The following is a 22,613-nucleotide window of genomic DNA, read 5'->3' as shown; positions in this document are numbered from 1 at the left end:
TATGATCTTTGGTACCCGACACAAACTCAAATCTTTGACTGGCTCATGTGATATTTCTTGCAATGATGGTACAATTCTGCATAGAGTTGACAGTTTTAAATATTTAGGGGTATGGCTTGACTCTAACCTTTCATTCAAACCTCATATTGATCATATACTGCATAAAGTAAACTTTGGTCTCGGTACTCTTTACCGCTCTCGGCACTGTTTTACCTTAAAAGTTAGGAAAAAACTTGCTACCCAACTGCTATTTCCCTTATTAGACTATTGTGACGTTGTTTATCTCAATGCTCCGAAATCTGTTCTAGCCCCGCTAAACATTGCTTACAATAGAATGTGTAGATTTATTCTCGGTTGTGATTTCCATACACACCACTGTGCACTGTACCTAAACCTCAATCTCCCTTCTCCTGATTTGAGAAGACATTTGCACTGGCTTGAGTTCATTTATAAAAGTTTCAACTTTAATTATCCCCCATATTTGAAACAGTATCTCTTTCGTTTTACATCAACCCACCAAGTTAGACATACCTCTCAGCTCTTCTTCACCGTTCCTCTAGTTAAAAAGGACATTGGCAAAAGAGCCTTCAAATTTAAAGCTCCTGCTGATTGGAATAACTTACCTGCTACCATCAGATCTCTCCCTACTCTGACTTTGTTCAAGCGTGCATTGTCGTCTCACCTCAAGGTTGAATGTTTTTGTATGACCTGAAGTACTTTATTTATTGTTTAAGGGTTGTTGAGGCTCCATCTTATTTCACCATCTCCTCATGAGATGACCCACCTATTGCCCATTTCTAAGTCTTTATTTCTAAGTCTTTATTGTTATGATTTTGTATATATAGTACAGCTACTCTACTTTACTCTACCCAATGATATGCATTCAATGTAACCGCCTATAATGTATTACCATGTGCTGTATGCTTAGGCTGAATGTTTGTAATTTCTTGGTTATTTCTTCCGATGTATGTGTGTGAATGTTGTTTGTATGTTGTACTTGTTTGTTATTTGTTTTCTTGGGACCCCCTTGAAAACGAGTTGATTCACCTCAAGGGGTTTATCCTAATAAAGAAATTTGAATATATATATGGTTAATAAGTTTGATCTTGTCACTGGTAGTAGCAGTTGGCAATCACGCAAATGCATTTGCTCGTAGATAAATGATGGGGGGGCCTGTGGGCATTTAAGGCTTCACATCTTGGAAGAGGCGGCGATGGCCGAGGCTCCTGGGCGGCTGTAAACGTGCACTTCTGTGTTCTGAGAAACACAAAAGTGGAGAAGACAGAGAAAGATGATATTATTTAAATGAACATAAGTTACATGGCACATTCAAGCTTAACTGGTGGCATTATGAAATATGTAAGAAAGAGAAATCACAAATCAACATTTCATCCAATCTAAACATCTATACATGGATGGACTGTTACCCAACACTGGATTAGACCTCACAGGGAGAGTGTTTACCTTCTTGTTCTCTGCGTTGTACTTGTTGAGAAGGCTCTGAACGCAGTTGCCATAGTCCGCATGAACAGCCGTTCTCCACCTGCATGAAGAACCAGGCAGTGAGACTTTAGGCTTTGAAAACTGATTTTCTAAACTGAAACTAAACCATTATCTGCCAAAGTCAGGGCCATTTGTTTCTTCTCATGAGAACAAGAAACTCTTGTCCTCTGTACTCTTGCTTTCTCACGTTCTGCACCATTCAGGATTTATCGAGTCGATGTGTATGTGTGGTACAAACAGGGAGACCGAAATACCGCTTCCCACCGTCCCAAATATAAAAATATACAGTATAAAAATATATACCTGACACCACAATAAATATATAAAAATAGCAGTCACGTAAACAAAATGGATGAACATATGAGAATGAATGAATCTATGACAAGTCAACAATTTCATCATAGTTGGTGTTTTTTTTACAATTGTGTTGTGAAGGGAGTATTAAAGTATAAACTACAAACACAATACATCTTAAAAAATGTTGTTATTTATTGTTGTAGAGAAATATTTCGAGAGAGAATTGAACCAACTTTTTTTCAACATCCAACTTCATAGTTTGTAATAGGAAAAATCAATTGGTGAAATTTGATAGATTGTTTTTGCAAAGTGGAACGAGGAAGCATGAACACCGTGCCGTGCACAGAGGGGGCTTAACCCACTTCCACACAAGCCACAGGGTTCCAGTCACTGTGGTGAGCTGACAGCTTGAGAGAAAGTAAAGCTTAATGTCTGAACAGAAAATAATGAACTCTTTAAATGTTATTGTATTAGTTTATATGGGTTTGGTAGTTCTCTGCATGCTGCTATGGTGAAACAAAACAACACATCTGGTTGCTTTGCTTCTGTTGTCATATTTGCATTGTTGTATTTATTTTAAATCATAATTATGTAGATGAAATACTGATTCAGTGCTAGGGGTGGGCCGACAGAAGCAGTTTGTAGTTTGATTCAAAAGATCGCTAGAGAATTGTATTTAGATTTCTGGTTCCTTAACAAATGGGCCGTGCACCATAGTCCCAGTTAGTTTTTTGGCCTCCTTTCTGTTCTTCACACAGCAGCACACCCTTTAGGACTGCACTTAATGTTGTTATTTATTTTATTTTTTGTTTAAACTCATATTGACTTCCATTTCATAATTGAAGTAAACAAGCCTGCTCTGTATCTCTCACTGCAGCATGCTGTGTTGCAACCCTGACACGGTCAGACAGGCAGAGCGAAGACATTAGCGTTTCTGAGAAACACAAATTATAACTTTGTTTTGACTTTTACATGCACCGGCTGAGGGTGCAGTACTAACTGATTTATGATGAAACAGGTTTTCCGGCAGTTTTCAGTGTAAGTGTAGAGGAGACCAGTGGCAGTTGCCACACCATGAAGTGCATTAATCCGAACTAACATGTGAATGAAAGAAAATCAACAAATGATTTTTGAATCATATATTTGAATAGAATCAATTAAAAAAAACGGTATTAAATTTATTTCCAGAAGTGTGATGTGTCCCTCGCCAACCCTATTCAGTGGATTGACCGGATTAAAGACCCAATGGGAAACTGAAGTCACTGTGAAATCACTCTATATAAATCTGCTTTACAATCTTAACAGCCAGACTCTTTAGGTTCTCAGCATAAAGTAGGTCACTGTTTTAAAAGTAAGTAATTGAAGATGTATTCAGTAACCCTGCACCACCTTAAAATCTTTAAAAACCTGTCCTTTTGTGTTGCCTTCTAATGTATTTGTTTTACATCAAAATGATCTCGATAGGATTTAATAAAAGGAGCATATATACAGACTTAGTTTATTTTCATGTGTTTGTGTGTAAGACACATTGAAAGTGATTTGTGTGAGGAACCGTGCAACATAAATATGCCTGCAGTGCCTACACCCACAAAGCCACACGGTTCAGAGCACAGGCTCCGTGGAATATTTGGTGTTTTAAAATGCTACATCCTGTGGTTTCATTACGGAACAACTCACATTGTTTTATTTTCTTAACGCAATTAATTCAAAAAATCTATTACCGCCGTTAACGCGATAATTTTGACAGCATTAAACCATAAACCCCATACATCCCACCAGTGGCAGCGCTGGGTAGGCTACAGCCATACCAAGAAATGGCTTAGCCCCACCTTAGCCCCATCATGAAAAATGATGTTAAAGTAAGCCAAATAAAGTCCGCCAACTCGTGCCGAGTAAATTGCACAGACAGCAGTTAGTAAGATTGATTTCAGTAGCCACTTGTCTGGAAATACCGAAGACTAGAAACGGTTTTGAAAACTTTTGTCACGTAGTGATCGTCTTCTCAATAGAACATATTTGATAATGTCTTCTGGCCAATCAGAATCTCCAGCAAACACAGCGGGGGTTTCTTTTGCTGCCTCTTCACACACAACTTGTGAGAGGCGCTCTTATCATGAGGGTCAAATCAGGTGGAGCGAAGTGGATATAACTACTACAGTATAACTACTATACATTTATATAAGGCAATTGTTCATTATTCGATCATTAAAATAATTATATCGTGAAATATTCCATCAAAATGTCACAAAGGATGCAAAGGTGGCAATACTAGGTGTGATACGGCATTGAGGGAAGAGCTAAGAAATATCTCCTAAAAATACAATTAAGTGGTTAAAGCCTGACCCCCCAACATTCAATGTTGGACTGAGAATGTCCAATCTATCAGATGGAGCAAACAACTTATGCTCTAAGGATCCAGACGGACATTTTCCGCAAAAGGTGGAGCCACGCCACAACTGTGCTGATCCAGTAAATTCACACACACACACACACACACACACACACACACACACACACACACACACACACACACACACACACACACACACACACACACACACACACACACACACACACACACACACACACACACACACACACACACACACACACACACACACACACACACACACACACACACACACACACACACACACACACACACACACACACACAACTAAAACACTCATATGGATGACCCCCCCCCCCTTGGCTGTTTTACTTTATTATTATTATTCTTTTTATGTATTTATCTATTTTATTATTATTATTTGTATTGATCTCTTTTTTTCGTTTTCTTATGTTGGCTATTATACAAATGTGAACATGTATGTTTAATGAAACTGAATCTGAAATTGTTAAGTTAAATAAATAATAATTATTATATTGTGGTTATTGTTAAATGTAATTAAATACCCCACTGATGGGTATGACGGTGAAATTTCTGCTCAGAGTATTATTGTTTTTATATTGCACTTACGGCTTGCCTGTCATTGTCAGGAGGTAGAAATATAATTGCTACGTCATTTACTATTGTTTGTTGTCTCTGCCTCTTGAAAGATGTTTTTTTGGTGCAAAAAAAATGTTTACAAGCATGTCGCAAACTTTGTCCGTCTGCTCTTTGGTAGTGGGCAGGAAGTGGATTCAACACAGCTTTTGGTTGAACACTAACAAAAGCAGAGGGAGGAAACCAAAATGGTACCCGCATTCAGTGTGATAACCACAAAAAGAACTGAAACTTTGAAAGCTGAGTGGAGCGGCAGAGGTTGTTGATAATTATCTGTTGATTTTCTATGATCGCACCTCTGACACACAAGTAGCCATTTCATCTATTGTTGACACAATATATATTGGTAAATGCAGCTTTAAAAAAAAAATGTTGGAATGGAAAACAGATTCCCTTAGTAAGTCTCTGTATGCAGTAAAGCATAATACAAATAATGTCATGGCTTTGTTGGCTTCCTTAAAGGTCCCCTATTATATTGTTTTTCATCAATATATTATAGGTCTCAGATATATACAAAACATGTCTCTGAAGTGTTTGGCTCCAAACACCAAACAGATCATTGCAGCATCCGATAATCCCCTCTGTTTCAGCCCTGTTTCAAAAGTGCTGATTCTCTGTCTGTTACTTTAGATGAAAAATAAGGAGCCCCTCCCCACGCCCCTCTGAGAGAGATTTGGTTACAAAGAACACAATGGTGCTCTAGGAGGACATTCAGATGATAAGGTGTGTGTGTGTGTGTGTGTGTGTGTGGGGGGGGGGGGGGGGTTACCTTGGTTGGTGATTGGCTAATGTAGACAGGGACTGAAACACACACAAACAAATCTACAGACTTACTCCAAACTGCCAAATATATTAATTAACACACTCTCACTCTCATATACTCGTTGACTCTATTTTGGCCTAGTAGAACAATAAGCAGCAGACTTTTACTTTTTAATAATTTCTACTGGATCTTAGATCTGCGCATGCTCAATACGGGTCGGAGATTGACCAACCGGCTCCCACTGCTCTGCTGTAAAGTGGCCAAAATCTGATCAGCTCTTTTTCAGACAGGTTTTAATATAAATGGATCAGGACAAAAAGTGAGAGAATTTTTTTGTCCTGAAACTTTCAGAATCTCTTTACAGAGAGGGGACACATGTTGATGTATAAAAGACATGAAAAAGGGGATTTTGCATAATAGGTGACCTTTAAAGATCAGCATGAGGTTGGATTTAGGAAGGCTGTTAAATAATGAAAGTTAGCAAGGAAGTAAACAAAAATAATAATAGCAGCAAAACTCATGACTGATGGGCGTTATGGTGATATTCTAAAACAACACAGCGCATGCCTATAAAAGTGACACAGTGACAGACATTATTTGTACCTGTGTGTAATTGTCTGCATCTGCACTGTTGTAGCGGGCCACATCTGGAGACACCTGGAGCTTGGACTCCACAAACTTAGGCTGGGTGTCCGGGAAGCTGTACAAACAAGCGGAACAACTGAAGCTGTCGGGAAAATAGATTGGAGCGCCACCTAGAGGCAAGACAGACTAAACACTGGTGAGTAAGGGTAGGGAGAGAAAATGCTGCTCAAATACTGAAGTAACTGAGACAATAAAAGTGAAAGGATACTCATAGTGAGGAAGGTCTTGTAAATTGAATCTTGTAAAGTATTTTAGACATTCTCACAGCTTTGATAATTGGGTTTTTCTAAGCATGTACAAAAGCAATTACAAGGAAGTGGGGAAAGGTGGTTCAAAGGAAAAAGTTGTAAAAAACAAAAATATGTTTAATCTACAAAAAATACAACTGGAAGCAAATTAGGAAAAATGTAAATGATAAAACACTCAAAACGGCAACATCAAAACAAAGCTTGAAAACAATCTGAAAAAGATGGAAACATTTATAGAAAGGAATTTCCCAGTGTAGGGTTTTTAACATAGTTTTTTTGACCAGTGAAATGGTTGATGTCGCAAATGAGTACACTCTCGATCCTGCTTGTTTATAATCTGGGAGTCTTGAAGTACTGAACTACTATGAAGTTACTATGCTAAATATGGGTAACGAAGGAGGACATTGCATTTTATACATTCAAAATGGCGACATCTGTTGGTTGCTATTGGTATTGCATTTGGTGGTGGAGGTGCGATTGGACCCCCTCTGCTGGAAAACCCAAGTATTGCCAAAGCTACAATGCTCTACTGATATAAGGTCATACAAACTTAAATGAATGACTCCAGAGATTACACAAGATACACATTTTCACACTATCCACATCTGCTGCTACAACAGTTAAGAATGTGTGTATATCCTTGTCATACTACAATTGGGCTGCTGTGGTGAAATTGTATAGTGTTCATAACAGTATTTTTAATTTAACAAATAGCTAGTTAATATAATAAAATACACAGTAACAATACAAATAACAACCAACCTGCAAATCAACCTACACATCAAAATGTATATATTATCTAAAACCGGTGCATTTGATTTAAAAATAAAAGTAATAAATAAAATGCAATATTTAAATGGTAACAAAAACAGTAACACTATGTATGATAAGAAAAAAGCAACAAAGAAAGTTTTGTTTTTGTTTTTCCTTGTTCATGTCCATAATGTTTCCCGTTGTGTAGCTTCCAGCCTTTCCCATTCTGGCCTGCATTTCTGTCTGTTGAAGCCACTTCTTGAAGCAAACTGAAAAGAAATGTACGGATATAAGTACACTGTAAAAAGAAAACTTGACATGTATGTTAACATTTGAGCTGCTGAGGTGACCAGAACCATTAAAGTATGGTAAAATACATTACAAATTACAGTTGGTTGGCATAGACGTTACAGTCAACAATTGCTTATGGTTAATTACAATGGCAACAACAAATAGAGCTAGTGTACACGGTGCAGCTGTATTATCTGGGAAATAGAAGAATTGGATCAGGATTCGGTATCGGCAGACAATCAATATCAAATGAATCGGATCATTATTAGCATCAGCACTTGATCACCTTTGTCGACTTGCAGCCTAGATACAAAGATAACTCCACTCCTCTCCTACCACTCTTACCTCTAATGAGCCTTGGTAGAACTAGGGACCGAGTCATAGGGTCCAGAACTGACTGAAGACATGTGGAACAGAGGACAGGCATGGTTCCATGTACAGGGAACTGGAACTTTGAACGGGTGTTTTCATCTTTTCTGCCTGAAGATTCACAAGTTCTTGATCAGGTGTTCGATGTGGGCTGGCATGATCCTTTCTACAGCGATACATGAAGAAAACAAAGAAAACATTAATAATAGTAATGATGGTAACAACAATATTATTAGTATAACTATTTATAGCACTTACACAATTGCAAAGTGATTCTCACAACAAAAATAAAGAACAAAATTAGACCAATGACAAAAAACAAATTATTATAGGAATGTTAAGAGACAAAGAAATGCTAAACATTCTGAGAGGCCGACTACAAAAGGTAGACTCAATGGCTCTTGATTACATCAATGAGCAGTCCCAATAGATGCTGTTGTATAAAAAGAAATAGGTCCAGATTTCTTCTATTTTGTGTTGGAGGATTCGTTTTATTGATTGCTGATGGATGTTAAGATGTGTTTTACAATTATTACAAAAAGATTATTGTAATCAAAAAGATTGCAAATAATCATTTTAATAAAATCACTAGCAATATAGGGTTTATTCAACAGCAGTAAAGCATTAAGTTGCTAAATTAACGTACACTGAACTGTAAAACAACTTACCACTATTTAGGAAAGGATCAGAATCAGAAGGATTGACTAGTAGGACAGCGAAGAGGTGGAGAAGGTCTCTGTCATGTACAACCATTGGTAGATGTCACACCTGAAAGAAAGGTAAGGAAATAAGACAACACAGGAAGACAAACATTTTCTTAAGTAAAAGTCAAAATCATGTCAAGCTTTAACCTGAGCCTGTTTTTTCAGTCTTTACAATGCACTGTTGGAAATTACATTCCAAAGGCTAAATTCAAACTCAATACCATAAATATACCAAAGTGCTTTACCTGATAGAACACGTTCCACACGGAGCAGCAACCATCCGGCTGGGCCTTTTGCTGCATATCACCTCCTCCCTCTCTCTCTCTCTCTCTCTCTGGTGTTAGGTTCCAGTAGATCTCTACCATCCAATAAAACTGAAATTCCCCAAAACATCATATTAAAAAAAGTTAAAAACAATAACTTGCTTTTGGCATTGAAATGGATTAGAATCTCACCTTTTTCCTGGATGCCAGGAAGGCCAGGAAGTCGTTCCCTTCAAATCCGCAACCAGTCATAGGAGTTCAGATGCAAAGCCTGACTGATGACAAGGGCGGGAGAATTACCTTTTACAATTATATCTTAAATGAATACCAGAGCAGTGTGTACATAGGACATGCAAATAACAGGTCAAATCCGCTGACAGACTCACACACTTTGGTGATCCTTGTTGTACAACTTATATTTAGAAATACTCCATTGTAATTATTGATGCATAAATGTGTTCATCCATTCAATGTGGCATTTGCTATAATGGGGTTAATGTATGATATTACTTAATAATACAACACATTACTGTATAATACGTGATAATGCATTAGTTGATTTACTTCGATCTACTGTACTGTGTGCACCACAACAATATTATAAAACATATATTGCACATTAAAGCAAACTATTGTAAAGGTAAAAGTATGAGCATAAAAAATAAACAAGTGTAAATATTTACATTATTATTATGATTATTTAATATATAAAGACTATATATTATTGAATTACAATTAACCTGTTAAACCCCGAGCCTGTTTTTCAGGTTTCAGGCTCGAAAATGACATTCCCAGAACAAATGACCATATCTTCCCTTCTAAAAGGGTTAAATTAATAATCTTTTTTCTCAAAGTAATGATAAACCTGTCAGTTGGATGTAGAAAAGTCAGATTCAATATAGATGTTTTTTATTTAAAAGAAAATTCAGATTGAACATGGTAAAAAAAACTGTAAATTATAGTGTCCGTCCAAAAGATATGTTGTACTTATAGTGAAAACTAACCTTGGATGATGGGTTAGTAGACTAAAAGCTTTAGGAATCCAAAGCACAACATATAATAAGTACCCTGTATCAAGATTGATGCAAAACAATTGATATTTGACCTTTTTAGACAGATTTAGCTAAATAAACCCTCTTCTGGGGCCATTTGGGTGGATTTTTCATATATCTGGCTCCCCCTGCTGGATTTTGACATGTGACATCTCTTTCTAATCGTCAGAGCCAATGGAATCGAGGGGAACTCCCACATAGTTCTTATTTGGTCATGTGTCTGTGTTACGGCCCGTCTACACTACAGGCATAAAAAAATCTTGAAGCTGGGCGTGTCTGAGGCTTGGCGATTTCTCGCGCCCAAGGCGACCAACAACCAATCAGGAATCTCCCACCCGCCCCCGGCATACAAAGCAAAAAAAAGCCTGCTTCTTCTCCACTATTGCCAAAATGGATGCCGGTTTTGTAGCAAGTCCATTCAATGTTAAAAACGAAGTTAACTGGATATAAACTCCCCAAACAGTTGAAAACATACCAGTTTCACCAACTGTCTCTGCCACCTCCTGCCATGCCTGGTTCCTCCGGTTTAGGTCCCGGTAGGTGAACAGAGTACAGTCATACAGGACTGGGACACTTGCCACGGCAATGATTAATTTATCCTCCATTTTATGACATATGGAAAATAGTCAAGACCTGCAGTATCAGCATACACGCGGTTTGATTGGCTAGCGCTTGCACTGGCGAGAATTGCATAAACAGGATTTGATTGGCTGATGCCAAGCATCGAGCCTCAAAAGTTGAACATTGTTCAACTTTTGATAGATGCTCGTGATGCTTGCAAAGCCATGCCATGCTCCCCACAATGCAGTTCGGCGAAGATTAAAAATCTTCTAAGTCACCCCATTCAAGTGAATGGGTGAAGCGTTGAAAGCATTTTTCGATGCCTGTAGTGTAGGCGGGCCGTTAGACTGCTGCATTGCCAAGACCGGAAGCAGCAGCCACTCTGGTGGCTACCATTAGCAGCTATCTTTTGCTCTGCGATTTTTACATAAAAATGGAATTATGGATTATAAATAATTCAAATTATTGCCCAGAAACTTTATCAACCTATGGATTAACCAATTCAGCCGCGTTTTTTCTCGTTTTAATGCCATTGAACACGTCTTTTGATCAGATTAACAGCTACGGTGAGACGATCTCCCTAGAAGCTACGTAAAGGTACGTGTTGTGATGTCTGTCTTTGCTTCCCCTGTCGCAAGTTCGGATCACTCAGTGATGATACTATATACCTAAATAATCTGTGGAACCTCAGCTTTAATCGGATATCTTGTATGTGCAGCTACGATAAGTAATAAGGGTACTTTTATCTTGAGTTCTGTGGCAATGTCCGTTAGCATTTTTCGCTAAGGGTTCATTTAGATGCTTCTTATGAGACTTGTGTTTTGTTTTGGTAAAAATTGTTTATGTCGTCAGTTAGCTGAGATTATTTCCGTTAATCTGGTATAACACATTAATAGGTTCTTAAATATTAAGATCCCCTGAGACACAGTGTCCTGAAAAAAAAAAACAGGGTTGGGGCTTAACAGGTTTTAAGATAATAAGATTAGATATACTTTATTTGATCTAAAATATTTATGCTTTTTCGTTATAGTAGCTAGCCTGTGAAAACCATAACAAATAAGTGATTAAATGCTCTTCAGCAAACACAACTGCAGAGCTGCAAACATTGCAAACAGACTAAGTTCTACTGTGCTGTATTTGTGGATGAAGCGCCATCTCATGGTTAAATCCTATAATTGAACAAATGGGGATATTTGGCAACGTCCTCTAGCAATTTGGCAACGCCCCCAGCCACTGGAATCCGCTGGGTTTTTGGTTGGAATCCGCTGGGTGGAGTCCTATCTGGAGTGCTACATCTGTAATACTTCAGAACCTTAAAATCCCTTGACGTTTGTATGCAATTGTGCTAAATTTAACACTGGAATCAAGCAAATATTAATATGTTTGCATGACATTAGTTATTTATATTTTGTCATCACTTAATTATACGTTTAACACATTTAAGTCAAGCTCAGGTACATGTGATGGTAGCTAGTTAGTGCTCTTACCTGTGATGCCTCCTCCAAACAGCATTATAACCAGACTGTATCATTAAAACTAAGTACCAGTTCTAGATCCTTGACTTTAGACAAATAATAAAAAAAACAGAGTGTATTTAAAGACCAATCTTTATTATTAATGTGCCTCTTAACCTGAGATATTAGTTATACAGTAATAGTATTGAAAATAAAAAAACCTGAGCAACTCAACAGTCAAATTTATATTTCTTATTGTCTAAACTCTAAAGCATTTATTATTTCTACTCATATTCAGTGTGGACGGATTGAGACAGCGTGGTGTCCAGAGAGCTGCAGAGACTTCAGGGAGAAACCTCTGTGTGATGGACGTCCTTTCTGTTTGTTTGTCCCGGAGAGGACTGAGGGTCTTTCCCCTGCGAGGAGGACCAAGCCTGATTGAGGAGCCCATGCTGGGCATAGCTGATACCAACTGCACAGTAGTCTGTCACTTTATTTGACTACATGTGTTTACTTACATTTAATAGGTTTACACCTTCTGTCCATATGTGCTTTTTATTAAAAAAAATTGTTGATACTGTGACGTTAACGTGTAAGCTCAATAATGAACTCCAGCTCTACCAACCATATTGTAATATCTAACTAGTCATCTTGAAATATGACATTATTATTTGTAATATACACACATCTTATTGTGAAGTTGATTTCAAATACACTACTTCAACGTTAGCTTGTCTACATACTTGAGCATAACCAAATTAACCTTAGCGATGCATACAGGTCCTACCTACATAATAAAATATCTCTCTAAGTTCCAAGGATGACCTTATTTTATCAACCTCAAACAGAAGCCGTTTGTTGTACAGTATTATCCCACTTAAAGCGTAACACTTGTCTATTTCGTTTTAACCTTTATATATAGTCTATGATTTTAACTTGGAGGCCACTATTAGCATCGTTAATACCGGTGTAGCTACCACTCGCTTACACGCTAACCCAAGCCTTAACATTCATTACGTAGCTAATTAAAATAATTAACACATAAATAAAGTACTCAAATTTTACTTACCGCAAAACCGCATTCTTACACCTTCTGTTTTAACCGCAGACGAGTCACAATAGTCCGATATATAAGCATGAAGAACAAACAACCACGGCCGGCTTCAAGTTGCGTTCCCTGGATGAACTGACCAGGCAGAGTCCCTGTAGCTAGCTTCACGGAGCAGCTAGACCCTCCAGAAAAACGTGATTCTGCGATCGCAGAATTGACCCCCCATAATCAGCAAAATGGCGCAGTTTTTGAAAGGCTGCATATTTATCAAAAGGCTGCATATTTATCAAAAGGCCGCATAATCCCCGCATTTTTCCACACAAAGTTGAAAAAGAAAAAAGAAAAAGTTAACTCGTCCTGACGAGTAGTGATGATGACGCGACGTCATCAGCCCGCGAATCACAGAAGGCAAACTCCGTCGTGTGAACGTGTGGAATTCACACACTAAGATGAACAAATCGAATCCATCACATTACCCCTGAACATTTCTGCTAAAGCAGTACCCCGATGTCTTGCACGAAAGTGGGGGGAATCTGTTCTGCACCCCGTGCAACTGTGTGTTGGAGCATAGATAATAATTTATTATAGATAATAACATTTCAATAGCACACCAAAAATAGTAGAATAAGGAAATAGTAGTATACAATCTGTTCCCTTTTCTTCTTTGGGTGGGGTTCTTTATCTTGAAAACACCATCTTTTACGGTTTAGCACAAAATGAAACTGTTGCCGACAGGGAATTAGAATTTATTAGGTAAGTCTTGCAAGAATTACTACAAATTGTCATTATGGAAACATACAAGAGTTCCATTTAAGTTTAAGTTCCATTTTGTAAAAAAAACAAAAACATTTTGCTTGAATATATAAGTAAAACTTTTAAAACAGAAGCCATAACCGCAAAGCAGATAAAGAGAAGTATCACCAAGCCACTGCTGCAGAAAACACTCTGCCCTTTCAAATTCAACCTCTATTGCGATAATCATATGAGGAGTAGTGGTGGTATGCATAGCTTGCCTGTACAGAGACGGTACAGATGGTAATAATGAAAATAACGATCATGATGGAAACCAGGATAGTGGCCGAGATGTTGAGGCAGTGAGCGGTGGAGCCGTAGTGTCGGGCTCCTTCCATGTCTCCAACCACCTTCCGGTCTCTGGCCTGAAAGGACCAAAAACACATACATTTTAAATGGATTCATAGATTTTCTAAAACTTAAATGCAATTACTTTATCTCTTTCCCCGTAAGAAATGTTCTGTCCGTAGTCCTTTTATAATTTCTTTTTTTACAACTTTTTATTGTTTCTTTTAAAAAAGAATAAGTTCTAAGCCTACATCTTAAGTATTCAAGATTAACAATTCTGGTTCTGCAACTGCCTGCCAATAACAAAAACATTTTTTTGCATTATTCTTTCATTAATAGGCCATAAAATAATATTTCCCATGTATGAGACTCACCTTGATGGAGTAGATGAGGGCTGCCAGTCCGAGGCAGAAGGGGTTCGAGTAGAGAAAGCAGCAGAGGGACCAGATGATGTGGTCCCTGGGGGGCTCAGGGGGGACGCTCACAGTGGTGTATTGAACCACTGTAGATCCTCCAGGCTGTCCATGAAACCCTTCGTATGTCCCCTGCAATGGGACAGTCTCAGGTGGGTAACCTGCAGGATTCATGGCTGTCAGATCAACTACAGTTCGAGGTGTGACTAGCAGACACGCTGAGCAACTCACAGTGTCACGGTGGTTAGTGTGGGTTTTTCTTTTTAAGCTGGGTGTTAGCTTTACGTAGGGAGGCCCGAAAGCCAATGAGACAAACGCATACGCAACCTACTTGGGTTGGCTGTTGCTTCACAAGGAACATACGATTTGCTTTCTTAAAATTAAGGTCTGAAGAGTCTTGATGCACACTTTAATTTCCTCAAGGCAATTAGCAAAGGAAAAATAGTTCCTGCCAAAAGAAAAATACACAATAATATAATAAGCAATTTACAATACAGATTGGTAATAAAATGGTATTGGCTTTGTTCTTGCCCCACTCGTTCTTCATTCCTTCAGCCCTGCAGCCTCCACCAAAGGCCTGAGGGTTCTGAGCAGTATCTTAGCTGTTCCTAGGACTGTGTTCATCTGGATAGAGATCATGGAGGTTGTTCCTGAGATTTTCTAATGCCATTTCCAAGTTTAGGGGTCACTGCCCCAAGTGCTCCTATCACCACTCGAACCTCTGTTGCCTTCACCTTCCACATCTTCTCTAGCTCCTCTCTGAGCCCTTGGCATTTCCCAAGCTTCTCATGGTACTACTTCCTGATGTTGCTATCACTTGAGATTGCTATGTCTATCACAACTGCTGCTTAAACACTGAGGTGGGGTCAGACAACACAAACACATTTATCTGGAAAGTAGTTTCAAAACCGACAAGACTTTCTACGGTCTTGGCAGGAAATCCACTCAATCAGTTTTGCTACAGTACCACTTAATAAAACACACTGAAATAAAACATCAATAAGCTCAATTAAAATATAAATAAATCTTTGAATACTGTTTTAAAAAGATCCATGAAGACAAACCTGCTTTAGAAAGACGGCGAGAACAGAAGAAATGGAGACAAATATAAGCTGCTGAAAGGCTTTGATTACAAATGAATTAAATATAACAAGCACTAATTACACATCTCATTTGAAAGAGTTTAAGAACTCTAACAATAATATAAAGCTACTTTACATTCAGAAGAACATTTGAAAGTAAATACAAAACTAGCAGATTACATGTACGACTCTTGGATATTGATGCACTGTTGGAGATCTGTGTGGTCTCATCTCAGGATACAGGGATTTAAAGTTCAACTGAAAGGTGAATCTGCAATAATCAGACTCCAAACTTCATATTTCGTAATATGCTGTTTTTGGACAGTGTTTCATTTTAATACCATTTTAGATCAGAACATGTAGATTTACTGTCAATGAACATCTTAACAATGGTATTAAAGTACAGTCTCTTTCTACAGAAGAATAAGTGTTGAACTACAACATCAAGCAGAGCATTTCATAACTGGGTCTCGTGATTTAAGGTTAAAATAATCTTTATTTGGTAGTCATAAACACAAAAAAGGCACGAATAATGATTTAGCAATAATGCATATAAATTCCTCATCTTGATACTTGCTCCTCATAAATTGCATAATGAGTAGGGCAGATGATGATAAGCAAACAAGCTTTATAGTTAGACAAAGGGTTTCCAGAGCCAGTTGTACTAAATAAAATATAGCTTTTCATGATTATTGATGGAAAACTAACCATAAGAGAAAACCATTTTGAATACATCTGCTTACTTTATATTGAAGTTAATAAGTTAATAAGTTCGATCTTGTCACTGGTAGTAGCAGTTGGCAATCACGCAAGTGCATTTGCTCGTAGATAAATGATGGGGGGGCCTGTGGGCATTTAAGGCTTCACATCTTGGAAGAGGCGGCGATGGCCGAGGCTCCTGGGCGGCTGTAAACGTGCACTTCTGTGTTCTGAGAAACACAAAAATGGAGAAGACAGAGAAAGATGATATTATTTAAATGAACATAAGTTACATGGCATATTCAAGCTTAACTGGTGGCATTATGAAATATGGAAGAAAGAGAAATCACAAATTAACATTTCATCCAATCTAAACATCTATACATGGATGTATTGCTACCCTACACTGGATTAGATTTATTTAACGATACAGTAATTTATGACATGAACTCAGCTGCTGAAAATTTCAATAAGTACTTTGTCAATGTTGTTTGTCCTTGTCTAGCTGGGGAAATTCCAAATACTGGTTGTAGTGATGGTGTTGAAAGTAAAGATATATATGTGAAGGAAACTATATTCTTAAGAGGGACTGATGAAAATGAAATTATTGACACAGTTAAAAAACTTAAGAGTAAAAGGTCTACAGACTGTCATGATATTGACATGTATACAGTTAAAAACATGATTGAATGTATAGCCAAACCACTAACTCACATCTGTAATCAGTCAATACAAACCGGTGTATTTCCAAATAAAATGAAAACAGATAAACATGTATTGTCAAACTATAGACCAATTTCTTTGCTCTCACAGTTTTCTAAAATACTGGAAAAAATCTACTATACAAGACTAAATGACTTCATCACCAAACATAACATACTCTATGAACAACAATATGGTTTCAGAGCAAACAGAACTACATCATTTGCAGTTATATAATTTATGGAACACATTTCTAAGACAATAGAAAATAAAGAATATGCAATAGGGATATTTCTGGACCTTAAAAAGCATTTGACACGGTTGACCATGAATTATTAATTAAAAAACTACAGAGATATGGCATTAGAGGTGTTGCACTATCATGGCTATCCAGCTACCTACATAACAAGGAACAGTACGTTGAACTACAAAGCCATAAATCACAACTACTGCAGGTTACATGTGGGGTGCCTCAGGGCTCAGTCTTGGGGCCATTACTATTTATTCTGTATATTAACAATATATGTGAAGTATCAAAAACTATTAAAACCATTCTTTTTGCAGACGACACAAGTCCACTCTGCTGTGGGGACGATTTAGAACAGCTATTGGTCACAATGGAGAAGGAACTGAGCAGGATGAAGATCTGGTTTGACCAAAATAAATTAACATTGAACGCAAGCAAAACCAAACTCATAATATTTGGGAATCGATCGAACAATACAGAGAAGAAACTCACTATAAATGGCATCCAATTAGAAAGAGTATCGGAAATAAAATTCCTTGGAGTAATCATAGACAATAAATTAAGTTGGAAACCACATATAAGGTATATCAAAGCCAAAATATCCAAATCAATAGCAATTCTGAATAAAGCCAAATACCTAATTAATCAAGCTTCCTTGTTTGTGCTGTACTGCTCCTTCATACTTCCATACATGATGTATTGTGTGGAAGTTTGGGGGAACACATATAAAACAAATACACATCCTATCTTCATCCTGCAAAAAAGAGCCATACGAGTTATACATAAAACTACGTACAGAGAACCAACAAATAAATTGTTCATCAAACTAAAAACACTAAAAATACAAGACCTGGTTGACTATAAAACTATTCAAATGATGTTCAAAGCCGCAAATCAACAATTACCTCATAATACCCAGGGACTTTTCACACGGAGAGAAAGCATGCACATGTGGGGAGGAAATTGCATTTTCAAAAAACCACCCGTACAAACAAATGCCAAACTTCATTGCTTCTCATCAAAAGGTGTTAGTCTGTGGAATAACTGTAATGATGCACTTGAATATTGTACAAGTCTATCGAAACTGAAAGTATTATTTAGGAATCATTCATTTCTTTCTGAGTGTTTTGTCAAAAAGAAAAAAAATTAACAAGACAAAAATGTTGCTGATGACGATGACCTAATATTTTATTTATAAGAAAAATATATGCTAGAGGGGGTACGACCAGAAAAGTTTTTTTAAGCTTCTTCTTGCCCCTGTTGAACATGACAGAGACTATTTGAGAATTATTATTGGTTTTTTGTTGTTGTTTTTTTTGTTATTATTATTATTTTTTTGTACTTTGTTATAATTATTAATTTGAGTGAGGAAGAAAAAGAGAATATATATATATTATTGTTGTATGTTTTTGTTTCTGACATGTTCAATAAACTGACTAAAAAAAATAAAAAAATTAATTAGACCTCACAGGGAGAGTGTTTACCTTCTTGTTCTCTGCGTTGTACTTGTTGAGAAGGCTCTGAACGCGGTTGCCATAGTCCGCATGAACAGCCTTCAAGTTCTCCACCTGCATGAAGAACCAGGCAGTGAGACTTTAGGCTTTGAAAACTGATTTTCTAAACTGAAACTAAACCATTATCTGCCAAAGTCAGGACCATTTGTTTCTTCTCATGAGAACACAAAACTCTTTTCCTCTGTACTCTTGCTTTCTCACGTTCTTCAGTGCACCATTCAGGATGTATCAAGTCGATGTGTATGTGTGGTACAAACAGGGAGACCGAAACACCATTTCCCACCGTCCCAAAGATAAAAATATACAGTATAAAAATATATACATGACACAACAGTAAATATATAAAAATAGCAGTCACTTAGACAAAATGGATGAACATATTAGAATGAACGAATCTATGACAAGTCAACAATTCCATCACAATTTCATCATAGTTGGTGTTTTTTTTACAATTGTGTTGTGAAGGGAGTTTTAAAGTACAAAATAAATCTTTAAAAATGTTGTTATTTATTGTTGTAGAGAAATACTTTGAGAGAAAATTGAACCACGTTGGTTTAAAACTTTTTTTTCAACATCCAACTTCATAGTTTGTAATAGGAAAAATCAATTGGTGAAATGTGGTAGATTGTTTTTGCAAAGTGGAACGAGGAAGCATGAACACCGTGCCGTGCACAGAGGGGGCTTAACCCACTTCCACACAAGCCACAGGGTTACAGTCACTGTGGTGAGCTGAACAGAAAATAATGAACTCTTTAAATGTTATTGTATTAGTTTATATGGGTTTGGTAGTTCTCTGAATGCTGCTATGGTGAAACAAAACAAAACATCTGGTTGCTTTGGTTCTGTTGTCATATTTGCATTGTTGTATTTATTTTAAATCATAATTATGCAGATGAAATACTGATTCAGTGCTAGGGTTGCAAAACGCATCAATGACAGCGACCCTGGCCTCTACCACACAAAACAACACCATTTATATAAACACCTATCATGACAGGGCACCCACATCCAAGTAACAATTACAAATGAATTAAGTTGGCACGGCGGACCACATTGAAAATGACTTAGGCCTACCTTTGATGATCAAATCACTTAAACACAAAGTCCATCCTCCTGTCCTTTTGGATGAAGCACTTGCGGGTCATTCAGCTGATCCTTTGCCACTCCAGTTTATTATTGTAACTCAATCTTGAAAATGACTCGGTTAATAATTTTGCAACGATGTCATCACTATCACTGAAGTGAGCCATCATGAACGAACTTATGCTAATCATAAACCTATCGATCATAAATCTATCGATTAGATTTATGATTCGAAAATAATAAAAGTAGGGTAGACATGTGGATATTATCCGGCTGAACAAAACGTGCATTTATCTAACAGGTTCGTTTTCCACAGACCTTATTTCGAGCTATTTTCCAAAATCCTATGGAGAAATCCCATTGCTTTCTGTCGAGGGAATCCGAGCGCGGCTTACTTCCGGGTTTAGGGACGCATCACTGCACCACTTGCATAGAGTGGCGAAGTGACGCCCACTTACTTCCGCATCATGGGACCTTATTCCGAAAAAATAATACATTGAAGTCAATGGAGAGAGAAAACGTATCTTTTGATCCCATTTGAATTGTGCCATGAATTACACATATGTTGTTTTTCAATCTTAAAAAATCATTTCCATGTTAAAAAATTCAAAGTTTGTCTTAAAACTGTTGAAATATAAGACTATGAAAAATACGCAACTAGAAAGACTACAAATCCCAGTCGCGTAAGTGCTGTCATAACTGATGTATTCCCTCCAGATAGCTAAAAATACATTTCCTTACTGTCCTTACTTACTTTAACAAGATGCCTGTGTGCTTTGTACCAGGTTGTTATCATACCAGTAATAGTACCTCTTGCTCGTTCTCGAAGAGCAACTAAAACAAAACACGAGAGTGTACCTTGTTAGCTAATGTTAGCTAGCTGACATTAACGTTACACATTACACTCGTGTTACTCACCGAAACCTTGTAAAGCCGGTCCCGCATGCTGGCTCTTACGGAACCGACTAACTCCCCTTTTTCGTATGTACAGCTCTCAACATGCCCAGACTTGTAGTGATTTTCACCTCTTTTAATACTTTTCGCCTCATTCTGAAAGAAAGAGCTGAAATGTACCAACATGACGGCCATCTTGGTGTTGGTGACGTGTGCAAGACCAGAGTTGTAGTTCATTGAGCGCTTCACACAAAGAAATGTGTGACTTCACAGTTTTACGACACATTTACATTTTTGTTGATTTGCAAGATTATCTTTTAAATTGACAAGCATCATATGTGTAATTTGTGGCACAATTCAAACGGGATCGAAAGATAATCTTTCGCAACTCAATAGAGTGGCGAAGTCCCTCCCTTTCCGGTGGACCTCCATGGGACCTTATTTCGGAAAAATTATGTATTGAAGTCAATGGAGAGAGAAAGATTATCTTTCGATCCCGTTTGAATTGTGCCATGAATTACACATATGATGTTTGTCAATTTAAAAGATAATTTTGCAAGTCAAAAAAATAATAATGTGTCGTAAAACTGTGAAGTAACACATTTGTTTGTGTGAAACGCTCAATGAACTACATCTCCGGTCTAGCAGAACAACACACGTCACCAAGATGGCCGTCACTACTGTCTTGTCAACAAAAGGATTTACTACCCTCACTATCACCACAATGAAACACGTCCAGAAGAATGTCATGCAAAGCTGCCTGCCTGTCTTCCTTTGATTATCTCTGAACTGCCTGGTCTTTTTAATGTTTAATGTGAACCATTTGTGCAGATAGCGTGAAGTAGAAAAAATCGCAGATGCTAATGTAGCGTTAGCATTTCTCCCCCGGGCTTAAATTGTATATTATAGCAGGGGTTCCCAAACTTTTCAGCCCGCGACCCCCAAACAACAGTGCCAGAGACTGGCGAGACTGGCGACCCCCCTGTCGGGAGCGCTGAAACACTCAATTTCAGTTTTCCGCACTCTCGCGGGAATATCTCCGCAATGGAGCGAGCTTAAGTTTCACTTTCGGTTGCATGATATAACCCAGCGCAACACCTCCGTCAAGCATGTTGCCACTTGTTTGTACCATTTTCAGGTGATTTGTAATCTGTTCTAGAAAAACGATGTGTTTTTTAGGATTTCAAGAAGCATATAGAACAAACAATGGATGTATTTTATGAACATTTATCCATGCTGAAAGTAGATTTAGATGTGTTCTCATGGAGCATCGCATGAAGTGTGTTGATGATCAGAGGCTGTTGGGGCTGCATAAACGTTTTTTTATTTTTGTTTTGTAGACAGACCATGCAGGCCTCAGAGAGTTAAACTTGGGCCTGCGACCATAGTTTTATTGTATTTTCTTTTGAAAATCCACAGCGGAGGTTTGTGTCGAACTACATGCGTTGTATTTTGCATATCTCTCAGTAGCCAACAATCTGTGAGTCTGTTGGCTCGGACATAAACTCATGTTTAAAATAATACTACATAATAAATGTAGTCTACATTTCATAATAAGAGGTGTAAAACCTGAGAGGATTTGAAATCGCATTTGAACTAAATGCTTATACAATCTGTAGTTGTATTTGTATTGTTGATTTAATGTGTGAACGAGGCGATATAGAGAAGGTTAAGCTGTCGTTATTAGGCTGTAATTTGTTATATACTGTTGGAATGGGTAAGCAGGCCTTTTGTTTTTGGATATTTGTGGAGTTAGGTGGTCCATGAGTGTTTTTTATTGGTTAAGTGGTCCTTGGTACAGTATGAAAAACTTTGAGAAACACTGCGCTAGTGGATTGTCAAAGGGGGAGCCTCGTTGCGGGGAAATTATACAGATGGCTAGTCCGCCCCTGAAAATGTCTATGCAAATGTTATTATTAATAATAATAAAAATTTAAA

At 37.6% G+C, this 22,613-nt stretch overlaps 1 protein-coding gene and 2 long non-coding RNA genes across 4 annotated transcripts; all 3 read right to left on the bottom strand.

The window, feature by feature from the left end:
• Positions 1-1,091: 1,091 nt before the first annotated feature.
• On the bottom strand, positions 1,092-6,314 carry LOC307038703. The gene is made up of 3 exons (XR_013808066.1): positions 6,174-6,314; positions 1,465-1,543; positions 1,092-1,257 (listed from the first exon to the last, which is right to left on the bottom strand). It is a non-coding gene; the product is annotated as an uncharacterized lncRNA (long non-coding RNA).
• Positions 6,315-6,358: 44 nt separating this feature from the next.
• LOC307038701 lies at positions 6,359-10,655 on the bottom strand. Of its 2 annotated transcripts, XR_013808063.1 has the most exons (6): positions 10,371-10,655; positions 9,036-9,118; positions 8,826-8,954; positions 8,545-8,644; positions 7,853-8,042; positions 6,359-7,485 (listed from the first exon to the last, which is right to left on the bottom strand). It is a non-coding gene; the product is annotated as an uncharacterized lncRNA (long non-coding RNA). The 2 variants fall into 2 exon arrangements; XR_013808064.1 differs by having other exon boundaries at positions 9,036-10,651.
• Positions 10,656-13,686: 3,031 nt separating this feature from the next.
• Positions 13,687-15,513, bottom strand: LOC307038698 (dispanin subfamily A member 2b-like). Its single transcript, XM_079680313.1, has 2 exons — positions 14,416-15,513; positions 13,687-14,118 (listed from the first exon to the last, which is right to left on the bottom strand). The coding sequence occupies exons 1-2, from the start codon at positions 14,626-14,628 to the stop codon at positions 13,921-13,923; spliced, it is 411 nt and encodes a 136-aa protein (XP_079536439.1). The 5' UTR covers positions 14,629-15,513; the 3' UTR covers positions 13,687-13,920.
• Between the last annotated feature and the right edge of the window lie 7,100 nt (positions 15,514-22,613).

Source organism: Notothenia rossii, assembly GCF_949606895.1.
Source record: "Notothenia rossii genome assembly, chromosome: 5".
Classification (NCBI taxonomy): Eukaryota; Metazoa; Chordata; class Actinopteri; order Perciformes; family Nototheniidae; genus Notothenia; species Notothenia rossii.
Note: the sequence above shows the minus strand (reverse complement) of the source record. Positions and strands in the feature narration are given on the sequence as shown.